Source organism: Kogia breviceps, chromosome 3 (genome assembly GCF_026419965.1).
Source record: "Kogia breviceps isolate mKogBre1 chromosome 3, mKogBre1 haplotype 1, whole genome shotgun sequence".
In the NCBI taxonomy this organism is placed as follows: Eukaryota; Metazoa; Chordata; class Mammalia; order Artiodactyla; family Physeteridae; genus Kogia; species Kogia breviceps.
Genome location: NC_081312.1, coordinates 37515540 through 37543463, shown reverse-complemented (window position 1 = coordinate 37543463; position 27924 = coordinate 37515540). Strand labels below are relative to the sequence as shown.

Below are 27924 nucleotides of genomic sequence, written 5' to 3'. Positions count from 1 at the left end.
GAGTATACTTAACTCCTTATACTCCACTCTTTAATCTGTTGTGTGGGTACCAAAACCAGATAACCAAGCTTGTCAGAGATGTTTTTCTGAATACAGAATAAATATGTGCTGAGTTAGGGCCTGAACATCTCTCCTGTGAATAAAGTATCTGAATTTTATTTGGCATATACACTGTGAAATTCATTAACTTGCAAATATTTGTTGAGCACCTGCCGTGTTTGCAAAGCAAGGTGGTAAATGCAGGTAAAGGTTTGGTGGAAGAGATGAGGACTCATGGTTTTGTTTTGTTTCTCCCTTCACTTTCTCCTTGGTTATGTTCCAGAGAGTTTATGTTGTGAGATAAGTGGCCTCTCCTTAAGTGAGGTGTTAGTGTACAATTGGACCAACCCAAGAATATTTGTGTCAGTAGTACTGAGGAACAGAGTAGTGTTTGAGTCTGTGTTTGTCTATTTTTAGTAACTTCAGGAGGAGGAATTTTAGTAATATCAGGAATAGAAATTTATCCTAATGGATTAAACCCTCTGTACTTGAAAACAACAGGCAACTATTTGCTCAGTAATATAAGGTTTAAGGAAAAGAACTGATATAAAAGAAAGGCATCCACAGGGAAACTTCTAACTGCATGTCCTTGGACCAGTCGGTTTTCTCTTAGCCTCAGTTTTCCTATTTTAAATGTGATAGTAACACTTGTGTCTGTCTCCTAAGCTTATTATAATTACAGTGAGATAATGAAGTTGATAAGCTTTGTAAACTATAAATTACTTCAAGCAGGAGGTGGCAGTCAGAGCAGTGGTTAGAAATGGAGAGTGAAACTTGGCTGTGAAAGGGTCACTAAAGCCAAGCTATTTCGAGAAGGGGGAAGGGAGAGAGCAGAGGGATGACATTAAAAAAGAAGACAAGACGGCTTCCCTGGTGGCGCAGTGGTTGAGAGTCCACCTGCCGATGCAGGGGACACGGGTTCGTGCCCCGGTCCGGGAAGATCCCATCATGCCGCGGAGCGGCTGGGCCCGTGAGCCACGGCCGCTGAGCCTGCGCGTCCGGAGCCTGTGCTCCGCAACAGGAGAGGCCACAACAGAGAGAGGCCCGCGTACCGCGAAAAAAAAAAAAGACAAGAAAAGTGGTTGAGTGCTTTTGCTTTTCAGTGCTATTAGAGCATACACCCAAGACTGGAAATGCTAAAAATTAATCCTTCTAGTAGCCTTTTAAACGTGAACTTTTCCAAAACTAAAATAGAAATAAGTTAGCTAGGTAAGAGATGTGGGGAGGAAGAAATATTTCGAAGCCAAAGGCAACCCAGTGGTTGAGATGAGCCACTCATAAAGCTGCAGAGTTGTCGAACGATCCTGCTGTCCTATATGCTCTTTTAGACCACAGTCTGCTCAAGACAAGGACCTGAGTTTCTGCGTGATTTACAAAAACACATTTAATAGAACAATTACATGGATTAAATTAATTATCCTATTCCTACAATTCATTCTTAAACAACAAAGTACTTACCAATTTTAATACTGTTTTCAAATAGACCTGGGACCAGTGTGAAAAGAAAATCAAGGAGTTGAGAAACAGGCTGCAAGTTTTAAAGGCACAAAGTAAAGATCCTCTTCCAGAACTTCATGAGGAGCTCCATCGAGAAAAAGAGCTGATTAAGGTATTGAAATCTGAAGTAGTGTTCAAAATAATCACTCAGCTGTTTTCTGAGACATTGAAGTGTTTGTTTGCCTTTCGATGTCTGTGTGAAACTAAGTCTTCGTGTCCAGCTAGAAAATATTTTGCCTATCTTCTCTCCAATACACCTTCCTGGTCACTAAAGCAATTAGAATCAATGCTTTTTGAGATCCATGTATGAAGATGAGGAAGATTTTGCAGAACTTCTTCTTAGGATTTTGGGGGTTTTCTCCTTCAGGTCCTCTTTCTGTTTCTCCTCTGTCATTTAAGATGTGGCCTCTGAGATTACATTGAAAGTTGTTCCCTCATCAAATGGCCTTGTCTTTGAAATGATAGTAAAGTATGACTGAAGAATTCATTTTTTAGAAGACAATAGGTTGGAGGTTTTGCTCAAATAAAGCAGTTTTTGTAATACCTTCCAAACTATATTCTGCCTAATGGGTACCACACTAGCAAAAATTCCTGGGTATGTTAGGACTTTGCAGAAGACAAGGCAAACTTACTGATAGGAATGTGGACCAGTTAAATTCCGAGGTCAGGAACTTCCTACATCTCTTCCCTTTCTGCAGGTTTGATGTTGGAAAGACATCAATAGCCTAATGGAATAAGGTTTTAAAAATTTTTTTTTTCTTCAGTGACTTCAGGGGTCAAATTGAAAAAAATTAGGAAGAATTGAGTAGTCTCATACTTCAAGCTGTGCTGGAAATTAGTGTCCTCCTCCCTGAACCTCAAAACAAAACCTCATGGTTTTGTTTTGTTTCTCCCTTCACTTTCTCCTTGGTTATGTTCCAGAGAGTTTATGTTGTGAGATAAGTGGCCTCTCCTTAAGTGAGGTGTTAGCGTACAATTGGACCAACCCAAGAATATTTGTGTCAGTAGTACTGAGGAATAGAGTAGTGTTTGAGTCTGTGTTTGTCTATTTTTAGTAACTGAGACATGTGCAGAAAAATTCTAACAACAAATAATATGACAATTACTATGAAACCATCAGCCAGCAGAAAAATAAAACATTACAGATACAGTTCAAATGCCCTGTGTGATCTCTAATGTACTTCCTCTCCCCAGAGGTATCCACATCCCTGAATTTGGTGTCCTATCATTCTTATGCATTGCTTCATCATTTTACTACATATGTATGTAGATCTCAGTGGAATGTAGAAGTACTACTTTTGTTTTTAAACTTTATATAAGCAGCACCATTACTCTATACGTAAGTCATAAAGATATACTCCTACGTTTCCTTCTGAAAATTTTCAAATTTTGCTTCTTACGTTTACACCTTTATTCAGTGAAGAACTGATTTTTGCATATGTTTTGAAGTAAAGAGCCGATTATTCATACGGATGACCATTATCCAGGTGCCTGTTTACTGATTAGTCCCGTGTCCAATATCAGGTTTCCAATTATGCATGGTTTGATTCTTGGTTGTCTGCTCTATTCAATTGGCCTGCTTATCTCAGCTTTTATACCAAATTATCCTGCATACTGTGTTTTATTAGAACAGATCTTCATTTCAGGTGTGAGGTACCCATCCCTCATTCTCCCACTCGAGTGTGGATATCCGTGGTTCTTTGATCTCCCACAGCTTTAGAAGCAGTTTGTCAAACTATAAGAAATCCTGATAAGAGTTTTAATGGAATTGTGTTGAATTTATAGAATAATTTGGAGGAAATTAACATCTTTTTGACATCGAGTACTCCTGTTTCTGAATATGGCATATTTCTCCTTTTATTCATGTCTAGTGTTTTATAATTTTATGTATTATTGTACATCTTTTGTTACATTTATTTCTTGGTGTGTTACTTTTGAAGCTATTGAAAATACTGCCTTTTTCTAATTATACTTTCTGTTTATTACTGATGTCTAGAAATGTAACTAATTTTTGTGCATTGATATTATATTCAACCATCTTGCTAAACTCTTGTTAATTTCGATAAATTGTCTATTCTTTTGGGGGTCTGTGAACACAATCACCATTGATGAATAATGACTATTTTTGTCTCTTCCTTTTAATTCTTATACTTCTGTTCTGTCTACACTGGTCAGTACCTCCAGAGCAGTGTTGTTAGAAGCGTTGATAACTAGCACCTATGTGTCAGTCCTGATTTTAAAGAGAATGATTCTATCATTTCACCATGAAGTGTGATTTTTGGTGGTGATGTGTTAGTAGATGCCTTTATTAGGTTAAGAAGGTTCCTGTCTGTCCCTGATTTTCAAAGTTTTTATCATCTCTACTTTAGATCTAGACTTCAGTAACAGATGAGAGGATTTGGAGTCCCTCTCTGAGTTGACACATAGAGTTTCCTTCCATCAAGTCCAGAAACCTGTGCAGAATGTGAACCATAAACCCGTGAGGAAGCATAATTTTTCCCAAGTCGGACACATCTCGGTTTCCACTGGGATCTTTTCAACTTCCATAGCCTCAGCATTCTATTTCTCAGTGGAAAGAACTGGGGAGAGAAGCCAAGAGCATTGAGTTTATTCAACCTGTGACCATATTCCAGAAAGATCCCAAGTAACCTGAAGCCTGTCTAGAACAGTGTTTATCATCCCTGAGTCACTTGGGGAGATACCTAACGATTTGACCAGTCTGACCTTTACTTTCCTCCTTAGGAAATTACATTCCCATCAGAGCCAAGTTGATGTATGGAAAAACTGCTTTACATGTTTATATGTGTCTGTACATATATAATCGATTTCTTTATATGTTTATAAAGAAATGCATGTATGATTTCTTTATATGTTTTATATACTAACTTTCAGTATTATGAAATTGCTATCGCTATAGAGGGCATCTGTGTTCATAAAACTTGTCAAATGATTGAGTCCTTAGAACAGTTTTATTTTCTTAAATAATTGTTTACTGAAATATAGTTGATATACACTATTATGCTAGTTTCAGGTGTACTACATAGTGATTTGACATTTGCATACATTATGAAATGATCACCGTGTTAAGTCTAGTAACCGTCTGTCCCCATAGAAAGTTATTACAATATTACTGACCATATTCCTTATGCTGTATGTTACATCCCCATGGCTTATTTATTTTATAACAGGAGGTTTATACCTCTTCATATAATAATTTTTGAATAAGCAATATGGTCACATGGTTCAAAATTCAAAAGGTACACATGAAAAATTTTTCTCCCATCAGTTTCTCTCCACAGAAGCCGTGTTACCAATTTGCTGTGTATTCTTCCAAAGATATTCTGTGCATATGCAGACCAATATTTATATATATACACATTCATTTTTTGATCCTCTTTTTACCCAAATGGTAGTGTAGAGAAATGGGACTGACAATCCCAATAGTAATTGAGTCCACAGGCAAAGACTTAAATGCTGTTGTGCTGTGTTAGAGTCCAGTCAAAGCCTGTGCAACACACCACTTTATGTAGTCAAGTTTTAAATCACGTGTCACATGGACAATTGGAACTTCACAGGTACTTTTGCAATGTAGAAAATGTATCTAGTTAAATTAAGAAAGGGAAACTTATCTGACTGACACGTTCTCTTTTGCAATTAGTTTGGTAGCAAATCTGGAATATTTTAATTTAAAAACAAACACAGTTTTTGAAATGTTTATAGAAATAAGTGAACATCAGCCTTAATAGACTTCCACAGTAGACCTCAGTCTATACATTGTTTCATTCCTTGCTTTTTCACTTAACATTTATGAACATATTAAAGCGCTTGATACATACTGCCATATTCTTTCCTTTCAATCATACATTTTGACATTTGAGGACCTACTATACACCAGGCCTCTTGGTAGGTGCTTGGTGGGCAGTGCATTTGTGGGCAATGTTGTCATGGCCCCGGCCAGTGTGGAGCCGATAGTCTCGGCTACTGGAGAGACAGACGTTAACCAGAGTCCCACTGTATGCGTACATATATATGTGTGTGAATAACTGTAAGCATGGTGAGTGTTAGAGGGGAAAAGGACAGGGGGCTGTGAGAGCACAAAACAAGGGTCCCAATCTCATCCAATGACTCAGAGAAGACCCCTCTGAGGAATTACCTGGCCTGAGATCGGAAAGTCTCAGTAGGAATTAACTAAATATATCTGGGGAAGCATCAGGATGAAGGACTGGGTAGCTTTTCAGGCTAGTAACTAAAGAACAACAAATTTAAACAACAACTAGGAGTCATTACATATATTAAACTTGCCCCCCAAATACATAAAACTCGACACCAAACAGGATGTGGAAAAATATAGTCACTCCTTTGAGGACACAATTTGGCAGTATTTATTAAGAATCATAAAACATCCATATTCAAAAGTTCTACACCTGTTAATTATCCTTTCAACTGTGGGAGGAAACCGAGTATCCAAACCAAAATGGATTTAAACCCAGCGGTGGATAACTTACAGACGTCTCCCTCTGTGCAGGCATCTGAGCCCACACTTCTGAGCAGGAAACACTGTATGAAGTTAAGCGGCCTTCTGGTCTGTAGAGTCAGTGAGTGGTCAGCCTCTGCGTGTGACTTGCCCGCTTTATGTTATGAAGCTGGTAAAAGTGTTCCACTGCAGAATCTGCTCTCATCCTCTTTACTAGAATCATGAAGCTAAAAGTAGGAAACAAAAATTTAAAGTGATGGTTTCTCCTCTGATAAAGGTGCTATTTCTGAATCTCCATGCAACCTTTAAAAAGAATCCTCCGAATTTACATCTTATTAAATGTAAATCCTTGTTGGCAAGTTATGAAATCATGCCAGTGTAGCGTTTAGAACTCTGAAAAGCAATCGGAGTTAACTGATTAATCAGAAATCAGACTGATTTCTGATGTAAATGAAATACCCTCTTCTTTCAGATTTCAATAGACAGGTATGAATAGAGACCCTTAAAATGTGCCAAAATAGAAAGGATTGGAAGCACAAGAAAAATCTGGAGATCTCTTGAGTGTTTGGGATGTTTCATTTTATCTTCTCTCTTGTGAAAGTGATTATCTTGATTAAGTCCTGGAATTCAAAAACGTTTTAATTTGACCAATACTTAATTTTTTAAAAAGTAGGTGTTTCCAGGGCCAGAGGAGATTTTCTGCTAACCCATCTCTGGCAATTATTAGGGAACAATTTTTTTCCTTCACTTACATTCATTCTTTTTGAAAGTTAACCAAAAGAATTCCCTTTGAACAGAAGCTGTTATATGATTGCCACATAGCAACAATGCATTCCTTAAGGTGTTTTTAAAAATGGGAAATCACATTTTATACAATGTTCTGTAACACAGTTTCAGGATTAAAAGTGTGTACGTGAGAGAGAGATTGTTGCTAGACTCCAAAAATACTTTCCTCAAAATAAAGGTAAAGACCTACTTGAGTTTAACATAGAACTAAGTATTTAAAAGTCTGAAATACCTGAGGAAGTGAAAATAAAGGTAGAAAAGAGTTTTCTTTTGAGAAAATAGGTGGTGAGGAATGGGCCAACCACAGCTGCAGAGGCTGGCCCTGGGCTGTTTCTCATTCAGAAGGTCCCGCCCCGTTTCCCGGCCTCCCCTCCCCCAGAGTCCAATCAAAGTATTAGCCTACAGGTTTGGAAACAACAGCAGCTTGAGTTGAAGAGTTTTTTGTCTTTCTTTCTTTCTTTCTTTCCCTTTCTTTCTTGTGTTTAAATGCAGGAAGTAGAGAAGTCTTTGGCTAACTGGACTCAGAACTTGAAAGAAGTTCACACTATGAAGACCGACCTAACCCAGCACATTCTTGTGGAGGACGTGATGGTTTTGAAAGAGCAAATAGAGCATTTGCACAGACAATGGGAGGACCTCTGCTTAAGAGTAAGTCAGTTAACTGCAGGGCACGGCTGTTCTGAAGTTTATTAAAATGTCTCCTAAGGCCAGACAAAGTAGAAAGAAGCTTAATTTCATTGAACCGGGAGGCCCTTTTCAGTTGGAGCCCAGGCCGGCCGCTGCTCCTTTAGAAGGCAGCAACGTTGTTTAACAGATTTGACCCTTTGTTTCTCCAGCGCTCAATGCTGGAACTTTGCACACTTTTAATGAGCTTTTTAAAAAAATCACCTTAAGTGGTGGGGGAGGGGAGGATTGCCGTCTTGAGCAGCTGCGTGCACTCTGCCCTCTGTCTTGTATGGATGACAAGTACCAGTCGTTGTCTTAGAATCAGGACTTCAGCAAAAAGGTCCCGGCTGGCCTTAAGAGCAGTATCTCTGTAGTATCTGTTCTGGGCCCAACAAACAGTGGGAGATGTACTTAGTGCCAGGCTTGGGGTCATTATATCTGAGAACTCGGCATTCGCATGCAATCCAGTGTTTATTTCAAGTAGCTGGCTTTGAAAACTCTCTGAAAGAAATGATCAGCTGCTTCACTTAGTATCTCAGCAGATCACTTCTACTTATTAAGAACTGGATTGTAGTTAAGGTGACAGGATCAAGATGGAATTAAAGGGTTCAAATAGATCTTTGTTTTAAGAACAATTTAATTCTAAGAAAAGTAAAGTCCTTAATCTCATTTTTGTGAATTAAGAAGAGATGTACTTAAAAGTTGAAATTCACAGTTTTGAATGCATTTTAATAAAATAAAAATGTTTTCCTTCTTTGTTTTAGTATTTAATATTCACCATATACCCATAATTTTAAACGTCCTTTTAGAATTTTTATTCAAATTTTATGTAAAAGAAAATATTTAGAATATGTGAAAGGTATTCTAAAAGTTAAGGAAAAAGCAGACTGGAGCCCAGATGTTCCTAATTGTTACCATTATGAAGCCAGTCAGAATGATGCTGTGCAAAATGCCAGGCTTTTAAAATGCTGAGATAAATAGATGCTCTGAAAAACAGAAACACAAAACTTGGTGTTTTAGGCATAGTTTTTTGAGCCTTCTTAACACATTTGGTGGGTGGATGTACAAGCATTAGATATTTTTGCCTCACTCTGAAAAGAGCAGAGGGTTGTTTTTGTTTTGTTTTTTGTACATAGCAAAAAAATCTCCAGGAGTTCAACCTTGGTTTCCCCATTTATAAAGTGGGATGTTAAAAGTTAACCGAAAGAACTCTTAGCTACCCCTTTTATCTCTAAAATTCTAAAGATTTCTAAGACCTGGGAATACCTTTGTACATTTGGAGAGGCTGATTTGCATTCTTTAAATTTATATTTATTTATGTAATAAAGTTGAACCCTGTAAGGGGGAAGAGCCTTTGCTGGTGTTAGCTTATGCGTTACGGAGCATTGGGTATTTGGGGATCAGCCTGCTCACTGCAGACCAGTATTTGATTCCGTTTCCATGGTTTCCATCCAGAGCCATAGTGCATATTGGGAAGGTGGATTAAATGAGTGATGCGTATTGTTTTCTTAATTTATTTTGCTTTGTTTTTGAAATTACCAGTAAGACATTTAAATGACTTTAATTTTCATGATCCATTTGCATTACAAATGTTAGACTGGTGATCAGGATGGTAGCTTTTAAATTAAATAGGCAGGATGTTGGCCTTAAGTAAGAATAAGGACTTGATCGTTTTTAAAAAAGAAAGGATTGGGGTCATAAAGTTATTAGCATGTAGCAAGCAGTACATAAATGTATACTGAAAGAATAAGGCACGGAAGAAATTTGGGTGATGCTTAAAATGCACTCATCTAACCTTCATGTTTCTAACTTTTAATATACCTCAGTAATAATAGATATATATTGGATAATACTGAAACGTTTTGGTCAGTTACACTTCAGGTGCAGTCTTCTGTTGTTACTGTCGTTGTTGGGGTTTTTTGTTGTTGTTGTTGTTGTGGTGGTGGTGGTACGCGGGCCTCTCACTGTTGTGGCCTCTCCCCCTGCGGAGCACAGGCTCAGCGGCCATGGCTCACGGGCCCAGCCGCTCCGCGGCACGTGGGATCTTCCCGGACCGGGGCACGAACCCGTGTCCCCTGTATCGGCAGGCGGACTCTCAACCACTGCGCCACGGGGGAAGCCCATTTGTTGTTGTTTTTTATGGCATTTATCAAAGGTGTAAGGAACTTCTGTTGAAATTAAACCCTAGGTCTTTAAAAGGCAAAAACATAATTAAGTCTATAGGACCTCTGATTAAAATGAATGAAATTCATAGTCCTTTTGATGGGGAGAAGGGAAGACAAACTCCTTCCTTCCTGCCTGCCTATACTCAGCTGCCAAATGCATTTTCATTCCAGGTGGCTATACGCAAACAGGAGATAGAAGACAGACTCAATTCATGGATTGTGTTCAATGAAAGAAATAAAGAGTTGTGTGCATGGCTGGTGCAGATGGAAAACAAAGTTCTCCAGACAGCAGACATTAGTATTGAAGAAATGATTGAAAAGCTTCAGAAGGTAAGCAGGAGTCCCCAGATGGGTACTGTTATGACCTCCACGGTATCCTCTGCCTTCCTCACTCCTAGGCTCAGAGCTGTATGATGTCGTAAGGCCCTTTGTTTTAAGAACAGTTTAATTCTAAGAAAAGTAAAGTCCTTAATCTCATTTTTGTGAATTAAGAAGAGATGTACTTAAAAGTTGAAATTCACAGTTTTGAATGCATTTTAATAAAATAAAAATGTTTCCAATGAGATGGGAAAAAGGTGGGCATGGTGCTTTGTACTGAGGGGGCGTTGCTTTCTCTTGGTTAGGAAGTCTGGCCAGACAAGGGGCTCGTGTCCCCTTAAGCTTCAGTTCACATCCCAGGTGAGTTACGGTTTCTCTAGCTGCGTTGTTAAGGAGCTCCCCTGGCCAAAGGAGAAAGACCCACAGCAATGGGGCTCATAATTGTGAAGAGGTTACTGATTCCCACAGGGAAAGGAAGAAAGAGCCTTCTGGCCACGGTCACCCCAAAGGCTGCTCAGTTAGCCCTCAGGAAAACTCTTGCCGATATATTAGGCTAATTTAGTTAGACTCAGTAGTCCTCCTCTCCCAAGTAGCTTAGGTTAGAAGAACTCTGTGAGGGAAACCGGGGCTTTTGAATTAAGAAAGTAACTATCGCCTTATATATCACACATGCGCTGAATGGGCGTTGTTTGACTTTTTAGCTGCTCTCCGAAGAGTTGCATTAACAGGTGTGAGCAGTGTTTTTATTTTTTAAGAAATTTCAAGAGGCACAACTGTGTGTTTGTAGCTGGCAAAGAGGTGAACTTTCGGTAGTGATTCCGGCTTTGTGTTTTGGTGCCCTATGCCAGGACTGCATGGAAGAAATAAATTTGTTTAGTGAAAACAAGTTACAGTTAAAACAAATGGGCGACCGGTTGATCAAGGCCAGCAACAAGACAAGAGCAGCTGAGATCGATGACAAGCTCAACAAAATTAATGACCGTTGGCAACATCTTTTTGACGTCATTGGATCAAGGTAAGAAGTGGCCTAAAAATGGATTCCTGCTCCTTAGGTACAGCGGTTACTTCACAGATCTAGAAACTGAGCTCCATCTTCCTCTAAGGTAACCCAGCACATTTTATAAACTAACAGATAAAGGCAAAGCTTGGTAAAAATGGAAATTCTTATTTCAACATTATAGGAAGATTATATTTTAGTATACCTCACTTTAATTTTTTTTTTCTTTAGCTTAAAAGTTCACATGACTTAGACTAGGTTTAAATGAGAGTTGTTCCTTGAGGAGGTGTTATTTAGCAATTCTCACACTGCCTTAGGACTTGCGTGTCCCCAGATGAAATCATGCCTGCCTGCTCCTGCTTGTGTGTGACAGGTGCAGGTAGGTCAGGGCATAGGCCTGATTTCTAGGTGCTGCTTCTGGAGGTTCCCGACTGCCCCCCACGCCCCCATCACCACCACCACAGGGACTGGGCACACTCAGTCAAGGCAGGGCTTCTCTGCAGCTGTGCCAGGTGTGCCAGTGGGCATCTGGTCCTAAGGTGTGGACTAAGGAGGCACAGCTGTGACTATAAATCAGGGCTATCAAGGCTTGTCAGAAACAAGGCTGATCGTTTTATCTCCCCTCAAAAAATAACGATGACAGTGCCACTCAAACTTTTAAACGTCTTCCATCTTCAAATTATCTGTCCAAAGACAGACCCCGACCAAAGTATTTTTCAGTTGTAACCTGGCACACAGAGAGCAGTCACTTGGCTTTGGGGCCGTTCATGCAGCTTTGTTTCCACTGGCCGAGCGAGTCTTTTACGTAACTTTGAGTGCTTGGAAATTTTGAACACATATATAACCTGGACTGTACAGGAGAATCCTGCAAGGTAAACGAAGCATCAGGGAGTGCTGAAAATAAAATACTCTTAATAATTTGGCATTTCCTTTACCTCATTGTTTACTGTAAGCCATAAATGAACCTAGTTCACTCAGCAGATGCACCAGGCTAAGTGCTATGAGAATTACAGACCAGGAAGTAAGATGAGTCAGTTACATTAACGGAAGCAGATGTGCGGGCAGGTGTAAATCCAAGTGGTCTGAGAGCTCAAATCTCATCTTCCTAGAGTGGGGGTGGGGATTGGGAGGAGCCTGATAGAAGAGCAGTGTTCACAGATGGTCCTGAACCATCTGTGGGGTTGGGATTCCAGCGCTTCTGGTGGTAGAAGGGGGAGAAACATGCTGTGAGCAAAAAGGTACAGGGGAGCGCAGAATAGAAACTGTTCAGCAAATTATAAGAAGCTCCATTGGCTCAAGTGCAGGAGATGAAGCTTTTAGAAAGGTAGATTGAGGTTAAGTCTTAGAAGAGCTTAAATCTCAACTGAAGACTTGTCCTCCTAAATACGGTTTGAGTCTTTCATGGTTTTTTTAGAAGGGAGGGTCTGTCAAAGATTACTATTGGGGTGATTTGGCTGGCAGCACAAGCTGGGCTGAATTCAACTTCTGTCTGCTGCCAGTTGGGGGGAAAAAAAACATCTATGGAAATCCATGATGGTAACCCAAGCAAGGATTAAGAGCACAGATTTTGAGCCAGTCCTGACTGTACCTGACTTCCACTTACCGTGGAAACTTGTAGTGATTTAACCTTTCTAAGCCTCAGTTTCTAAATCTGCAAAATGTGTCTCACAGCACTGATGACATCAGAGGCCGCCGTGGGGATGAAATGACACATGTCTCGCGTTTGGCCTGGGACCAGCATGTGGGAGCCAGTATTTATTGAGTGGTTATTATCATTGTCTTTCCCTAAGAAGACTTTAAGATTAAGTAACATGTTTTTTGAGTGGAAGAGGATTCCCTCGCTTAGATCTAATCATGAGAGGTCTTTCTTCCATGAGAACAATGTCTCTGACTATCTTATTTCCAGCGCTTAGAACAGTGCTTCAGATATTTGTTGAAATGAATGAATGTTCCAGGACATAAGGTTGTCATCATTTCTGTTGGGTAAATTGTGTCTGGTATGTCTTTGTCATCATTGTCTTTATCTCCAAAGTCTTCTTGGGCACCTGGCACTAATCAAGAGTATGAGGACATCATATACCTGTTATTAGATCATTCAGGAGCAGGATCTAGATTCTGCTTCCTGAGGACTAGAGTGATAATTCATTCTTACTCATTCGTGCTTTGGTTCTATCACTTCAGAGTTTAATAGGCTGCTTGCTTTCTTCCCTCCTCTCTAACTGCCTGTCTTCAGCCAGTTCCTTGGTGGGAAAGACAAAAAAAACAGCAGGTGAAATTTCACTGGTCTGTTTGGAAAGAGCAATTGGCAAAATAAGGAGTTGAAATAATAGCAAATACATTGGCTGCCGGCTGTATTCTTAACTATGTGCTTTTTATGTATGATTTCACTTAATCTTCACTATAATTCTGAAAGGTAGATACCATTATCCCATTTTACAGATGAGGAAACTGAGGCACTGAAGTTACGTAACTTGCCCATGGTTACATAGTCAGCACATGTGGCAACCAGGATTTCTACTCAAACAGTTGTGTTACCTCCCTGCTAACCCAGACCCTCGTGGCTTGTTACATTGAAATGAGTAGAACATTTTGAAAACCTAATCCCTTCAAAACTGAAGGACTAGGGAAGGAATAACTTGTTTTACCTTAAAGCAAAGGCCAGGGTGAGACAGATGACTGATAGTCTAGGAAACTCTTAATTGACTTTACGCTTTAGGTGAATCTGTGGGTTGAGGCAGCAAGCTTGAACCTGCCGTAAATTGGCCTCACATAGAATCAACTCCTTGTCTGATTGCTGACACTTATTGCATGGCCATCAGAAAAGCAGGAGAGCACAGGCTGCAGAATTTGAACCATGCTGATCAGAATCTGCAGCCCTGGGGTATACTAATGGCCTCATTTGCCCAAACAATTCTGGACACCATTTAACCGTTCCTGTCCTGCTCACAGTGTTCTGCTGCTTCGTTCCTGTGGCAGGACACAGCACCTGTTGTTAACAAGAGGGAAGATTGGGAGGGAGACCAATCTTGAAGTTATGAAGCAGGTATCCGGCTTCATGACTTCAAGATTTTAACTACAAGCCGTTAACTTAAAAGTTGGGGATGGTGTTCAGAAGTTCAAGACCTCAATAAATCAGGTTTAATTCACTGGAAAAAAATGAAAAAAAACCCTATTGTTTTGGGTTCATTCTCAGCAAAATAGAGGTAAATTTCAAAAGAACTGATAAGACATGGAGGACAAGGCTACTTAAATACACATTAAATTTACTGATCATTTCAGGTAGTAGTCTCCATTATTTGGTGGATAGGGGAAGAACCCAGTGTCTATTTTTTTAAGGGCTAGGCTCATATATATTATTTCATTTCATCCTTGCAACAGCCCTGCAAGGTCAGTATTCTCCATTTTACAGAGAAGGACGCCGCAGCTCAGAGAGGGTAAATAACTGAGCCAAGGGCAGAAGCAATTCTGCACATGGTGGCACGGAGCCAAGGTTTTTCTGTGCCCCTGCACCATGCATCAGAAAAGCACTTGGCTCCTTTGAGACTTTTAAAGGTGGTTTAGGTCTTCCCTGGTGGCGCAGTGGTTAAGAATCCGCCTGCTAATGCAGGGGACACGGGTTCAAGCCCTGGTCCGAGAAAATCCCACATGCTGCGGAGCAACTAAGCCCGTGTGCCACAACTACTGAGCCTGCGCTCTAGAGCATGCGAGCCACAACTACTGAGCCCATGTGCTGCAACTAGTGAAGCCCGTGCACCTAGAGCCCGCGCTCCACAACAAGAGAAGCCACTGCAATGAGAAGCCCGTGCACCGCAACAAAGAGTAGCCCCTGCTCGCCACAACTAGAGGAAGCCCGCGCACAGCAACAAAGACCCAGCGCGGCCAAAAATTAATTAATTATTTTTTTTTGGAAAATGTAGTTTATCCGAATTTTTCTAAAATCTAGTACTCAATATAGACTTTACTGTTTACTCTAGAACAGTGGTTCTCAAACTTAAACATTCATCAGAATCCCTGGAGGGCTCCTGAGAACATGGATGGCTGGACCCCACCTCCAGAGCTTCTGATTCCATAGGACTGGGTAGTGCCAAGAATGTGCATTTCTGACAAGTGCCCAGGCGTCGCCAATAGTGCTAGGGCAAGCAGCAGTAATGAGGTGACACAGTGGACTTGCCACTTGCGGTAACCAAGTCTTGCAACCTCTGTAAGCCTGTCTCCTTGTTGATAAACTATGAACAAGATTCTGGATGAAAAAGTACCAGGACAACGATGGATCTGTCCATACACACGCATGCCAGCCTCCGGTGCAGTGCAGTATGGCTGTGTGATAGGGGAGGAGAGGGAGGGTGCTTAGACCCAAACCACTGTTTTTCCTCTGCTTATAAAGTGTTTTTCAGCTTCTTGTAAAAATCCTTAAAGAATCTAAAGGACACATCTCCTGTAATAACCAGATGATCAAGGGGGTTGGGGTGCCTAAGTCAGTCTTAATGCTGATTTCCTCACATAAGGTCACATGAGGCCCTGATGTGGGCACTAAAATGCACAGAACTGGCTGTCCATCAGAACTGCTGTAGGAGCTTTTAGCATTCCTCATGGGCCCTTGGGCAGCTTCTTGCATTTGTGACATCTGAACTCTTATAAAACATGCTATTAACTTCTTCCACAGCAAGGCCATTTGAAGCACTACCTATTTTTTGGTGAATGGTGTGATTATTATAGAACCCAGCCTGATTTTATGACAAATATTAATTGTATCCTATATTTATTGACAGATTCAATGAAGAGTTTACTTCTTTTAAAGGCTGTTTCCTATATTAACTTTATTCTTTAATTAATTTTTATTGGGAGTATAGTTGCTTTACAGTGTTGTATTAGTTTCTCCTGTACAGCAAAATGAATCAGCCATACATATACATATAATCCCCTCTTTTTGGGTAGAGTTAACTTTTTTTTTTTTAATTGTAACTGTTGCCTCCTCCTCTTGCCCATGTTTTCTTAGATAATATCTTTGAAAAGTGACCCAGCAAAACCTGAATGCAGGAGAGATGAAGTGCAGAAGTCATTTTTCAGAACGACCGATATGTGTGATCCGTGTTTGGGAGGCAGCTAGGTTACCTATTAATAAGAACAGTTTAGGCACGGGATGCTGGGTGATGGGCCAAAGGATGCGAAGTTGACCTGCTTCAGCCAGCACAGACTAAAGCTCTGAAAAGAGGGTCCCCGACCATCAACAGGACTGATGCCAAAGAAAGCCTCAGTTCAACACATAACCTCACTTATACGTACCTTTGATTTCAAAATCCCAGGAGTTCAACTCCTTAAAGATTCATCTCCTTTTTTTCCCCAGAACTCCCTCCCCATTTTATTCATCAAAGCCTTCACCTTGCCCCATGAAGCAGGGGCCCTGTGTCCTCAGTGAGTGACAGTCTGGTTGTTCATCTTGGCGGAGCCTCTTCAGAGACATGGGGTTAGGTGGCTCTTTTTATTTATTTTTTTTATTTTATTTTTATTTTATTTTTATTTTTTTTTTGCGGTATGCGGGCCTCTCACTGTTGTGGCCTCTCCCGTTGCGGAGCACAGGCTCCAGATGCACAGGCTCAGCGGCCATGGCTCACGGGCTTAGTTGCTCCGCGGCATGTGGGATCTTCCCGGACCGGGGCACGAACCCGTGTCTCCTGCATCGGCAGGCGGATTCTCAACCACTGCGCCACCAGGGAAGCCCTAGGTGGCTCTTTTTAAAGACTCTTTCTAGCAGCTTGTGAGGATGATCTGGTCAGAGCTTTCAGTGCCTAAAAGAGATGAGACAACTGAGTGGAAAGATGTATCTGTTGGTGTTGGCATCATCGGTGATTTTAATTTTCATTTTATCTATTTACTAAATGTTCATTATGGAAAAAGGAACACGGGAACTCTTTTTTTTCTTCTTAAAAAATGTCATGAATGTTGTTACCTTTCTCCTAATTTCTCCTTGGTGGTGGCATCATTTAATAGACTTGGCATCCTTAAGCCAGTGTTATGAAGGAGGGACACACTCAGATGTACTACCTTATGGTCCCTTCCTATTTAGACTAGATAGCTCTCTTGCTATCAGAAAGATCAAGTCCATGAAAAAACTTTTTAACTAAGCATAATTTTCACATTTTATCTACCAACGTGAAAAGCCCACCTGCTTTATAATAGTAGCAATTAAAATGTTGTCATTTAAGCTCAGCAGTTATTACCATGGCAACTGTGTGTTAAGATTGTTTTTCCGTCCCTTGAAGAATGGGCAGAGAGATGTGTGCCTTTTTAAACCGATATGTTTTTCATTGCTTTCCTTTTATCTGTATTTTCTCAAGGTTACTTTGGAAGGCCAAACAATGCTGCTAGTCATAAAGTTGACTTGCTCTGGTCTTAGCAGGTTGCCTGATCCAGTGGGACTAGAAGGACTTAGAGGTTTGTTGCACAGGCAGAGCCAGATGTGAGGTCGGCCTCCCCACTTTCCTTTTTCCTTCCCATCGCAGGTCCCATCGTTCCACCTCTGGAGCAGGTGGCTCCTGCTCCCGGGCCCTGCAGAAATGCCTTTCCTGAGGGTCGGGGGAGCTTCTCCAAGGAGATAGCATCCATCACAGGATCAGTGAGCAATCAGGAGCCTGGTGTCCAGCATCAGGCAGGTCCAGCGTACTGAGCCTTGGGGTAGCACCAGGGACAGCCAAGCATGTGGACACAAGTTAGATGCTGCCTTTGGGGAGAACTATTTCCAAATCTTTATTCCTGATTTCACTGGTCTAGAGACTATGCTTGGTGTGTTTCAAGGTGGGGATGTAATAATGGCTAAATGTTGGGCTTTGGGGACCCATGAGAAATTATTGATATCATTGAGTCTCCAAATAAGTCTGAGACTGAGCCTGAAAGGGGCTTGGACACAAACCAAGGATGCTTCACTAAGCAGAGCCACTCAGGGTCATGTAGAGATGCACGGATAGGGATGTGGAGGAATTTTCAGATACTCAAATTATGGTAAAACCTAGGAGGGACTAGCAAAGAAAACTGCAAAATTTCTTCCTCTGCAAAGTGTTGAACTCCATTTGTACTACAAGATAGAATTATTATTATTATTATTATTATTATTGCAAAAAAGCAAAGAAATGGACTAAACAAACTCTCTGCTCCTTCCAAGCCAGGATGCACAGGACTGAAAAGGCAGGGCAGAAAACCTCCTGGGGAAATTTCTTCTTTAGGAGGAAGCCATTCCTGTTGCACTCGGGGCTTCAGATTTCACCATTGCTTTTAAACCTGAAACAGAGACATTTAATTTGATGAGAACAGAAATCCTCGTTTCTGTGCCCCAAATCTTAAGTGTTTCTTCCCTGCGTTTATAGCACTTCATAAATAACCCATAGCCAAGATAACACTGGGACTTTCTTCCCCCAGCCTTGCAATCCTGTAGCGTCAGAACAAAGACTGTGTGTGTGTAAGAGAGGCACGGGCTAGAGATATTTGTTTATTGGAAGGAAGAAAACTGAGATTAAAAATTGCAGTTAGCGGAGAAACAGGTCTCTTCCCTGCCTGCCTACCCGCACTGCTCTGTAGCGGCGAGCGAGCCGTGCCCGCGGGAGCCTGCGGGAGGGCGGCCTGTGCAAGATGCTGAACCAGTGAATGGAGAGGCCGCCGGGCGGGGGAGGGGCCGCCTCGTCCCTGGGAGGTGGAGGTGCAGCCGGGAACTTGGAGGTTTCGCTCAACCCAAGGAATGATTTGTTTCTCATCAACAGTAAGTGCCATTTTGGTGATCAGTCCTACATCTGGGAGCGGCGGCTGCTGTCCCTGTGTGTCTCGTTTTCTCGCGCTCTCATGTTGGTTACAATAGAAATTACCGATGAGATGGTGGCTGCGGAGTGTGTGTGTGCTCAGCCATCGGGGGATGGGTTCTTTCCCAGTGTCAGCATGCGTGTGGTGTCTGCAGCCAGCCTTTGACAAGCAGGGGAGAGAAGTGATTATGCTGTGTGGAAAATGGAAGTCCTCTGGCGACATAAATGCTTCAAAGAGGCGATTAGCTCAAATGTATTGTCATGTCCGTGCCCTCAACTCAGGGCTTCAAGATCGTGGAGTAATTGATTATCTTACTACAAAGATGTTTAGTCATTTACAAAGATGCAATTGTGCAGAATTTGCACAGTGTTTTTAGCAACTGACAGCTGCCCACAGGTCTGAGTATCTGTTTGTTTCAATACAAATGCAGATACTCAACCATCTCAGTTTTCCTTTTTAAGTTATGCTGTCCACATGGGCATGGGAATTTTTTTAACTTACGCTGGTCCAGAGCCTTAATAATTTAACTGTAGACCCTTTAGCATGGAGAGAATAGGAATGAAATGTTAACTCTTCCATATACATGAATTTGATATTTAAAGCCTCCCTCACACATTGTAAGACTTAGGCCTGAATCATGAAGTGATAGTAACCTGGCTTGATTTTTGTTTTGGAGAGGGAAGAGGGTTCATAAGTATTAAATTCCCATCCATCGCTAGATGAAGATAAAGGAAAAACTTTATTCACCTTGATTATTTTCTGCATTTCTACCCCCAAGCCCCACAAAAGAACGTCTAATTTGTACTCTTTGTCAAACTCCTTATTTTGTTTGGTATCATATAAAAATGTTTGTGTTTTATTCGTGTCTTTCAATAGTCCATACAGGTGAAAAACTTCCTCTTTGCGCCTAAATATCTTGGTTTTCCAGTCCTCAGAACTGGAATTCAGCTCAGGGAGTCATGCTTATTTTTTCTGGAGAAATATGATTTGTTGAAATATATGTGTGATTAGTATTAGTCAAGCACACCTGGGTGAACCATGAGCCAGTACAGAGATGGTGAGCTGCTTAAGCTGCCTGGGTGGTTGATGGAATGCAGAATTGTGCTTGCTTCCCTGTGACAACAGTCTGGTTTCTGAATGGATTTCCTTGTTCCCAATATTAACTCGAGCTCGAAAATTTTCCAAGAGCAATATTAATAACAAGGCCTAACTAGGAGGTCGGTTGCCTGGGTTGGCAAATGACGTGTACTTCCTGACCTGGGAAAGGTGTTGATTAGGTAATTAGATTAGTGTCTGCACAATCGATAGAGACTCAGCAGTACATCTGATGGTTCCCAGGGTAAGTCGTAACATGATTATCTGAGGAACAACGTTTATTTATGCCACTGTGCATTTCGGGATATTTCGCCTTCAGTCGGAGGTTGGGACATAGAAGCAGGTTAAGTCCTGACTGGATGAATGTTTTGTAGCTTCTTTTCTTTCACTTCCACCCTCCCTTCCTCTTTTTTTGCCCTAATTGTGCCTGTGATGCCTATGCTTGTTTTTAAGTACTTCACTTGTCCAATATGGAACCAATGTCTAGGAGCATGTGTGGCTCATAGTGTGGCAGCAGATTGTTTGTGGCAGGATGGCTCGGAGGTGCTCTGATCGTAAAATGTAATATGACCACCTCATTTACGAAAAAGACAAATTTGAGGGGATGTGTGGATGTCACTTGCTCATTCAGAAGGTATTTATTGAGCACCTCCTATAATATTATAATGTCTAAATTAGATCTAAATTAATGTAAATTAGATCATGACCTCTGGGAATAAGTTATCTTCAAATCCTCAGGATCTGCACAGGACCTAAGACAAAGTGAGTGGTTAAATGTTTACTGAAAGAAAATCATGGAGGGGCAAAGTGGGCACCCAAAATGCCACACTTGTTGGATGGGCTTCTACCCACCAGTGTGTCCTAGAGCCATGAGTCTAGACTCCTGATCATATTCCCTGACAGCGCTGGAAACCGTCCTGTACCCACCCCCCATATGTGCCCATTATCATGTGCAGGTTTATATAGGATACCACAAGAAAAGTGCTTAAGAACAGTAGCTCCGGCCAGACTGCCCAGGTTGGAATCCTTCCTCTGCCATTGACTGGCCATGTTACTATGGTAAATTATTTAATCTCATTGCCTCAGTTACCTCATCTGTCAAATGGGGATGTTATTAGACTGATCTCACAGCATCTTTGTAAGGATTAAATGAGTTGCTAACTTATACATAAAGCACAACAGGCCTGGCACATAACGATGTCGGCATGTTCTGTAGATGTTCCATTTTAGTAATAAGGTTTGTGAATTTTAAAGCATACCCAATGTAGAAATTTTAAAAGAATGGGATAACAATAGAAAGTCTAATATTTTCTTCCCACACCCCACTGGTTTGGACACCAATGGGCTTGAGCCCCACCTTTGGGACGCCCCTGGCCTGGAGTACCATAGTTCTGGGGAAGCCAAGCTAATCATTCATCCACCTTCTCCATACTCCCCCCTCTGCTTATTGCACACCTCACCCCTCGGGATTAACAGGATTCAGGATCACTGCATCTCAGTATTTTTGCACCCAGGTTATTTTATTACTTGTTAGCTTACTTCATTTAAAAAGTCGCATTCTAGCCCTCTTCTTTCAAAATATAAAGAGGCTGAGAACCTTATGACGGACTAGGGTCGGGTGCTGGATGAAGCAGTGGGGGGCTGCCATTCTGGGAGGAGAGAGGAGGAAGGATGGGGAAGCAGGAAGCAGGAGGGCTGTGCAGAGGCTGCTGGCCTGAGCGCCTCTCCCCACCTACAGGAAGCTCTCAGGGCGGAGCTTCTGCAGCCAGAGCCTCCCAGGAGGGTAGCCCCTTTCAAACTGCATGCAAGACTTTGTCCCATGGGACCTGGGGTTCCCAGCTGCTCTGGCATTGTCTGGAGTGTTCCTTCTGTTCCCTGGGCAGTCAGGGTGACAAGACATTGGGGGTGAGGAGGGTATAACTTGAAAGCCAGGGGAACAAAGGACGTATCTAGGTTACAGCTGCATCCAGGCCTGGCCCTGGATTCTGTTACTTCCTTTTTAATAAATCATCTTGTGGCTTTGAAGGAAACTTGTTGTGATATTTTCAGTAAGAATGTAATTTGGAAAATATACCATCTTAAAATCGTTAGAACCACAATTTCCGGGCATTTATCTCTGTCAGGCACTGTGCCAAATGCCCTTCATGCATGTATATCTCATTCTGCCCTCAGCCACCCAGTGAAGGAAGGTACCACTGTTGACGCCGTTTGACAGGTGAGATTAAATAGAGCCAGGATTCATACCCAGACCCTGACCACAAAGAGTGTGCTCTTCATTACCAGGCTCCATGGCCTCCTTCCAAGCTTGCCTACCTCATGGCACTGTTGAGGATAAAATATTTATAAAAGGACTATGTGAGGGCCAATGCCGTCTAAATGAGGCATTATTGTAGCAGCTTGTGATCCCAGTCAGCAGTAATAAGAACTAGTATTATAGTGAGTGCTTACTTTATGCCAAGGGCTTTACATGCATCCTCTTGTTTCTGTCTCAGAACCCTCTACAAGGTGGATAATTTGAAGATTAACAAGGAAACTGGGAATCAGGGCCATTAGGTTCCACGCCAGGTACACAGCTTATAGATGGTACAGTGGGGCTTAGATCTGGGTCTGCTCACCTCCAGACCTCTGGCCTGAATGTCGCCCAGATGCTACCACCTCCCTGAAGCTGGAGGGACCTGAGACGCCTGCTAGAGATGAGGGGCTGAAGTAGAAGGATTTTCTCTAAATTATAAAGCTAATTGGAAATAGAGCTGGAGCTAGAAGTCATTCCCCAAGGTTGATTTGGTTGATAGTCGGGTGCAAAAAAGATAATAGTAAAAGTAAAAAATACAACTCTCTGGTTTACTTTTTTTTTTTAACATCTTTATTGGAGTATAATTGCTTTACAATGGTGTGTTAGTTTCTGCTTTATAACAAAGTGAATCAGTTATACATATACATATGTTCCCATATCTCTTCCCTCTTGCATCTCCCTCCCTCCCACCGTCCCTATCCCACCCCTCTAGGTGGTCACAAAGCGCCGAGCTGATCTCCCTGTGCTATGCGGCTGCTTCCCACTACCTATCTATTTTACGTTTGGCAGTGTATATATGTCCATGCCACTCTCTCACTTTGTTCCAGCTTACCCTTCCCCCTCCCCATATCCTCAAGTCCATGCTCTAGTAGGTCTGTGTCTTTATTCCCATCTTACCCCTAGGTTCTTCATGACCTTTTTTTTTTTCTGAGATTCCATATATATGTATTAGCGTGCAGTGTTTGTTTTTCTCTTTCTGACTTACTTCACTCTGTATGACAGACTCTGGGTCCATCCACCTCACTACAAAGAACTCAATTTCGTTTCTTTTTATGGCCGAGTAATATTCCATTGTATATATGTGCCACATCTTCTTTATCCATTCATCTGTTGATGGACACTTAGGTTGCTTCCATGTCCTGGCTATTGTAAACAGAGCTGCAATGAACATTTTGGTACATGACTCTTTTTGAATTATGGTTTTCTCAGGGTATATGCCCAGTAGTGGGATTGCTGGGTCGTATGGTAGTAGTTCTATTTGTAGTTTTTTTTTTTTTTTTTTTTTTTGCAGTACGTGGGCCTCTCACTGTTGTGGCCTCTCCCGTTGCGGAGCACAGGCTCCGGATGCGCAGGCTCAGCAGCCATGGCTCACGGGCCCAGCCGCTCCGTGGCATGTGGGATCTTCCTGGACCGGGGCACAAACCTGTGTCCACTGCATCATAAGGCAGACTCAACCACTGTGCCACCAGGGAAGCCCCTATTTGTAGTTTTTTAAGGAACCTCCATAGTGGCTGTATCAACTTACATTCCCACCAACAGTGCAAGAGTGTTCCCTTTTTCCATACCCTCTCCAGCATTTATTGTTTCCAGATTTTTTGATGATGGCCATTCTGACCAGTGTGAGATGATATCTCATTGTAGTTTTGATTTGCATTTCTCTAATGATTAATGATGTTGAGCATTCTTTCATATGTTTGTTGGCAATCTGTATATCTTCTTTGGAGAAATGTCTATTTAGATCTTCTGCCCATTTTTGGATTGGGTTGTTTGTTTTTTTGTTATTGAGCTGCATGAGCTGCTTGTGAATTTTGGAGATTAATCGTTTGTCAGTTGCTTCATTTGCAACTATTTTCTCCCATTCTGAGGGTTATCTTTTCATCTTGTTTATGGTTTCCTTTGCTGCGCAAAAGGTTTTAGGTTTCATTAGGTCCCATTTGTTTATTTTTGTTTTTATTTCCATTTCTCTAGGAGGTGGGTCAAAAAGGATCTTGCTGTGATTTATGTCATAGAGTGTTCTGCCTATGTTTTCCTCTAAGAGTTTGATAGTGTCTAGCCTTTAATTTAGGTCTTTAATCCATTTTGAGTTTATTTTTGTGTATGGTATTAGGGAGTGTCCTAATTTCATACTTTTTCATGTAGCTGTCCAGTTTTCCCAGCACCGCTTATTGAAGAGGCTGTCTTTTCTCCACTGTATATTCTTGCCTCCTTTATCAAAGATAAGGTGACCATATGTGTGTGGGCTTATCTCTGGACTTTCTATCCTGTTCCATTGATCTATATTTCTGTTTTTGTGCCAGTACCATACTGCCTTGATTACTGTAGCTTTGTAGTATAGTCTGAAGTCAGGGAGCCCGACTCCTCCAGCTCCATTTTTCGTTCTCAAGATTACTTTGGCTATTCGGGGTCTTTTTGTGTTTCCATACAAATTGTGAAATTTTTTGTTCTAGTTCTGTGAAAAATGCCATTGGTAGTTTGATAGGGATTGGATTGACTTTAGATTGCTTTGCGTAGTAGAGTTATTTTCACAATGTTGATTTTTCCAATCCAAGAACATGGTGTATCTCTCCATCTATTTGTATCATCTTTAATTTCTTTCATCAGTGTGTTATAATTTTCTGCATACAGGTCTTTTGTCTCCTTAGGTAGATTTATTCCTAGATATTTTATTCTTTTTGTTGCAATGGTAAATGGGAGTGTTTTCTTAATTTCACTTTCAGATTTCTCATCATTAGTGTATAAGAGTGCCAGAGATTTCTGTGCATTAATTTTGTATCCTGCAACTTTACCAAATTCATTGATTAGCTCTAGTAGTTTTCTGGTAGCATCTTTAGGATTCTCTATGTATAGTATCATGTCATCTTCAAACAGTGACAGCTTACTTCTTCTTTTCCGATTTGGATTCCTTTTATTTCTTTTTCTGATCTGATTGTTGTGGCTAAAACTTCCAAAACTCTGTTGAATAAGAGTGGTGAGAGTGGGCAACCTTGTCTTGTTCCTGATCTTAGTGGAAATGGTTTTAGTTTTTCACCATTGAGGACGATGTTGGCTGTGGGTTTGTCATATATGGCCTTTATTATGTTGAAGAAAGTTCCCTCTATGCCTACTTTCTGGAGGGTTTTTATCATAAATCGGTGTTGAATTTAGTCGAAAGCTTTTTCTGCATCTATTGAGATGATCATATGGTTTTTCTCCTTCAATTTGTTAATATGGTGTATCACGTTGATTGATTTGCGTATATTGAAGAATCCTTGCATTCCTGGAATAAACCCCACTTGATCATGGTGTATGATCCTTTTAATGTGCTGTTGGATTCTGTTTGCTAGTATTTTATTGAGCATTTTTGCATCTATGTTCATCAGTGATATTGGCCTGTAGTTTTCTTTCTTTGTGACATCTTTGCCTGGTTTTGGTATCAGGGTGATGTTGGCCTCATAGAATGAGTTTGGGAGTGTTCCTCCCTCTGCTATATTTTGGAAGAGTTTGAGAAGGATAGGTGTTAGCTCTTCTCTAAATGTTTGGTAGAATTCGCCTCTGAAGCCACCTGGTCCTGGGCTTTTGTTTGTTGGAAGATTTTTAATCACAGTTTCAATTTCAGTGCTTGTGATTGGTATTGGTCTGTTCATATTTTCTGTTTCTTCCTGGTTCAGTCTCGGCAGGTTGTGCATTTCTAAGAATTTGTCCATTTCTTCCAGGTTGTCCATTTTATTAGCATTAGAGTTGCTTGTAGTAATCTCTCATGATCCTTTGTATTTCTGCAGTGTCAGTTGTTACTTCTTCTTTTTTCATTTCTAATTCTGTTGATTTGAGTCTTCTCCCTTTTTTTTTTTTGATGAGTCTGGCTAATGGTTTATCAATTTTGTTTATCTTCTCAAAGAACCAGCTTTTAGTTTTATTGATCTTTGCTATCATTTCCTTCATTTCTTTTTCATTTATCTCTGATCTGATCTTTATGATTTCTTTCCTTCTGCTAACTTTGGGGTTTTTTTGTTCTTCTTTCTCTAATTGCTTTAGGTGCAAAGTTAGGTTGTTTATTTGAGATGTTTCCTGTTTCTTAAGGTAGGATTGTATTGCTATCAACTTCCCTCTTAGAACTGCTTTTGCTGCATCCCATAGGTTTTGGGTCGTCATGTCTCCATTGTCATATGTTTCTAGGTATTTTTTGATTTCCTCTTTGATTTCTTCAGTGATCACCTCTTTTTTAAGTAGTGTATTGTTTAGCCTCTATGTGTTTGTATTTTTTACAGATCTTTTCCTGTAATTGATACCTAGTCTCATAGCGTTGTGGTCAGAAAAGATACTTGATACGATTTCAATTTTCTTAAATTGACCAAGGCTAGATTTATGACCCAATATATGATCTACCCTGGAGAATGTTCCATGAACACTTTGAAAAATGTGTATTCTGTTGTTTTTGGATGGAATGTCCTATAAGTATCAGTTAAGTCCGTCTTGTTTAATGTATCATTTAAAGCTTGTGTTTCCTTATTTATTTTCATTTTGGATGATCTGTCCATTGGTGAAAGTGGGGTGTTAAAGTCCCCTACTATGATTGTGTTACTGTCGATTTCCCCTTTTATGGCTCTTAGTATTTGTCTTATGTATTGAAGTGCTCCTATGTTGGGTGCATAAATGTTTACAATTGTTATATCTTCTTCTTGGATCAATCCCTTGATCATTATGTAGTGTCCTTCTTTGTCTCTTGTAATAGTCTTTATTTTGAAGTCTCTTTTGTCTGATATGAGAATTGCTATTACAGCTTTCTTCTGATTTCCATTTGCATGGAATATCTTTCTCCATCCCCTCCCTTTCAGTCTTTATGTGTCCCAAGTCTAAAGTGGGTCTCTTGTAGACAGCATATATATGGGTCTTGTTTTTTTTGTTGTTGTTGTTTTTGTTTTTTTGTGTGTGTGGTATGCGGGCCTCTCACTGTTGTGGCCTCTCCCATTGCGGAGCATAGGCTCCGGACGCGCAGGCTCAGCGGCCATGGCTCACGGGCCCAGCCGCTCTGCGGCATGTGGGATCTTCCCGGACCAGGGCACAAACCCGCGTCCCCTGCATCGGCAGGCGGATTCTCAACCACTGCGCCACCAGGGAAGCCCATGGGTCTTGTTTTGTATCCATTCAGCCAGTCTGTGTCTTTTGGTCGGAGCATTTAATCCATTTACATTTAAGGTCATTATCGATATGTATGTTCCTATTCCCATTTTCTTAATTGTTTTGGATTTGTTATTGTAGGTCTTTTCCTTCTCTTGTGATTTTTGCCTAGAGAAGTTCTTTTAGTATTTGTTGTAAAGCTGGTTTGGTGGTGCTGAACTCTCTCAGCTTTTGCTTGTCTGTAAAGGTTTTAATTTCTCCAACCAATCTGAATGAGATCCTTGCTGGGTAGAGTAAACTTGGTTGAAGGTTTTCCTCCTTCATCACTTTAAATATGTCCTGCCACTCCCTTCTGGCTTGTACAGTTTCTGCTGAAACATCAGCTGTTAACCTTATGGGGATTCCCTTGAGTGTTATTTGTTGTTTTTCCCCTGCTGCTTTTAATATGTTTTCTTTGTATTTAATTTTTGATAGTTTGATTAAAATGGGTCTTGGCATGTTTATCCTTGGGTTTATCCTGTATGGGACTCTGTGTGCTTCCTGGACTTGCTTAACTATTTCCTTTCCCATATTAGGGAAGTTTTCAACTATAATCTCTTCAAATATTTTCTCAGTCCCTTTCTTTTTCTCTTCTTCTTCTGGGACCCCTATAATTCGAATGTTGGTGCGTTTAATGTTGTCCCAGAGGTCTCTGAGACTGTCCTCAGTTCTTTTC

General features: G+C 41.0%; 1 protein-coding gene across 13 annotated transcripts in view; it reads left to right on the top strand.

Moving 5' to 3' along the window:
- SYNE2 (spectrin repeat containing nuclear envelope protein 2) overlaps positions 1 to 27924 on the top strand; it is a 324338-nt gene that overhangs the window by 271982 nt on the left and 24432 nt on the right. For 10 of the 13 annotated variants that reach the window (XM_067028349.1, XM_067028348.1, XM_067028354.1 and 7 more), the window contains 4 exons: positions 1523 to 1648; positions 7289 to 7444; positions 9799 to 9957; positions 10794 to 10960. In XM_067028349.1, the coding sequence (XP_066884450.1) occupies positions 1523 to 1648; positions 7289 to 7444; positions 9799 to 9957; positions 10794 to 10960 (608 nt within the window). Of the gene's footprint in view, positions 1 to 1522; positions 1649 to 7288; positions 7445 to 9798; positions 9958 to 10793; positions 10961 to 18353; positions 18690 to 27924 lie in introns of those variants that run through there. The other 3 variants (XM_067028359.1, XM_067028358.1, XM_067028360.1) reach the window with 3 other exon arrangements.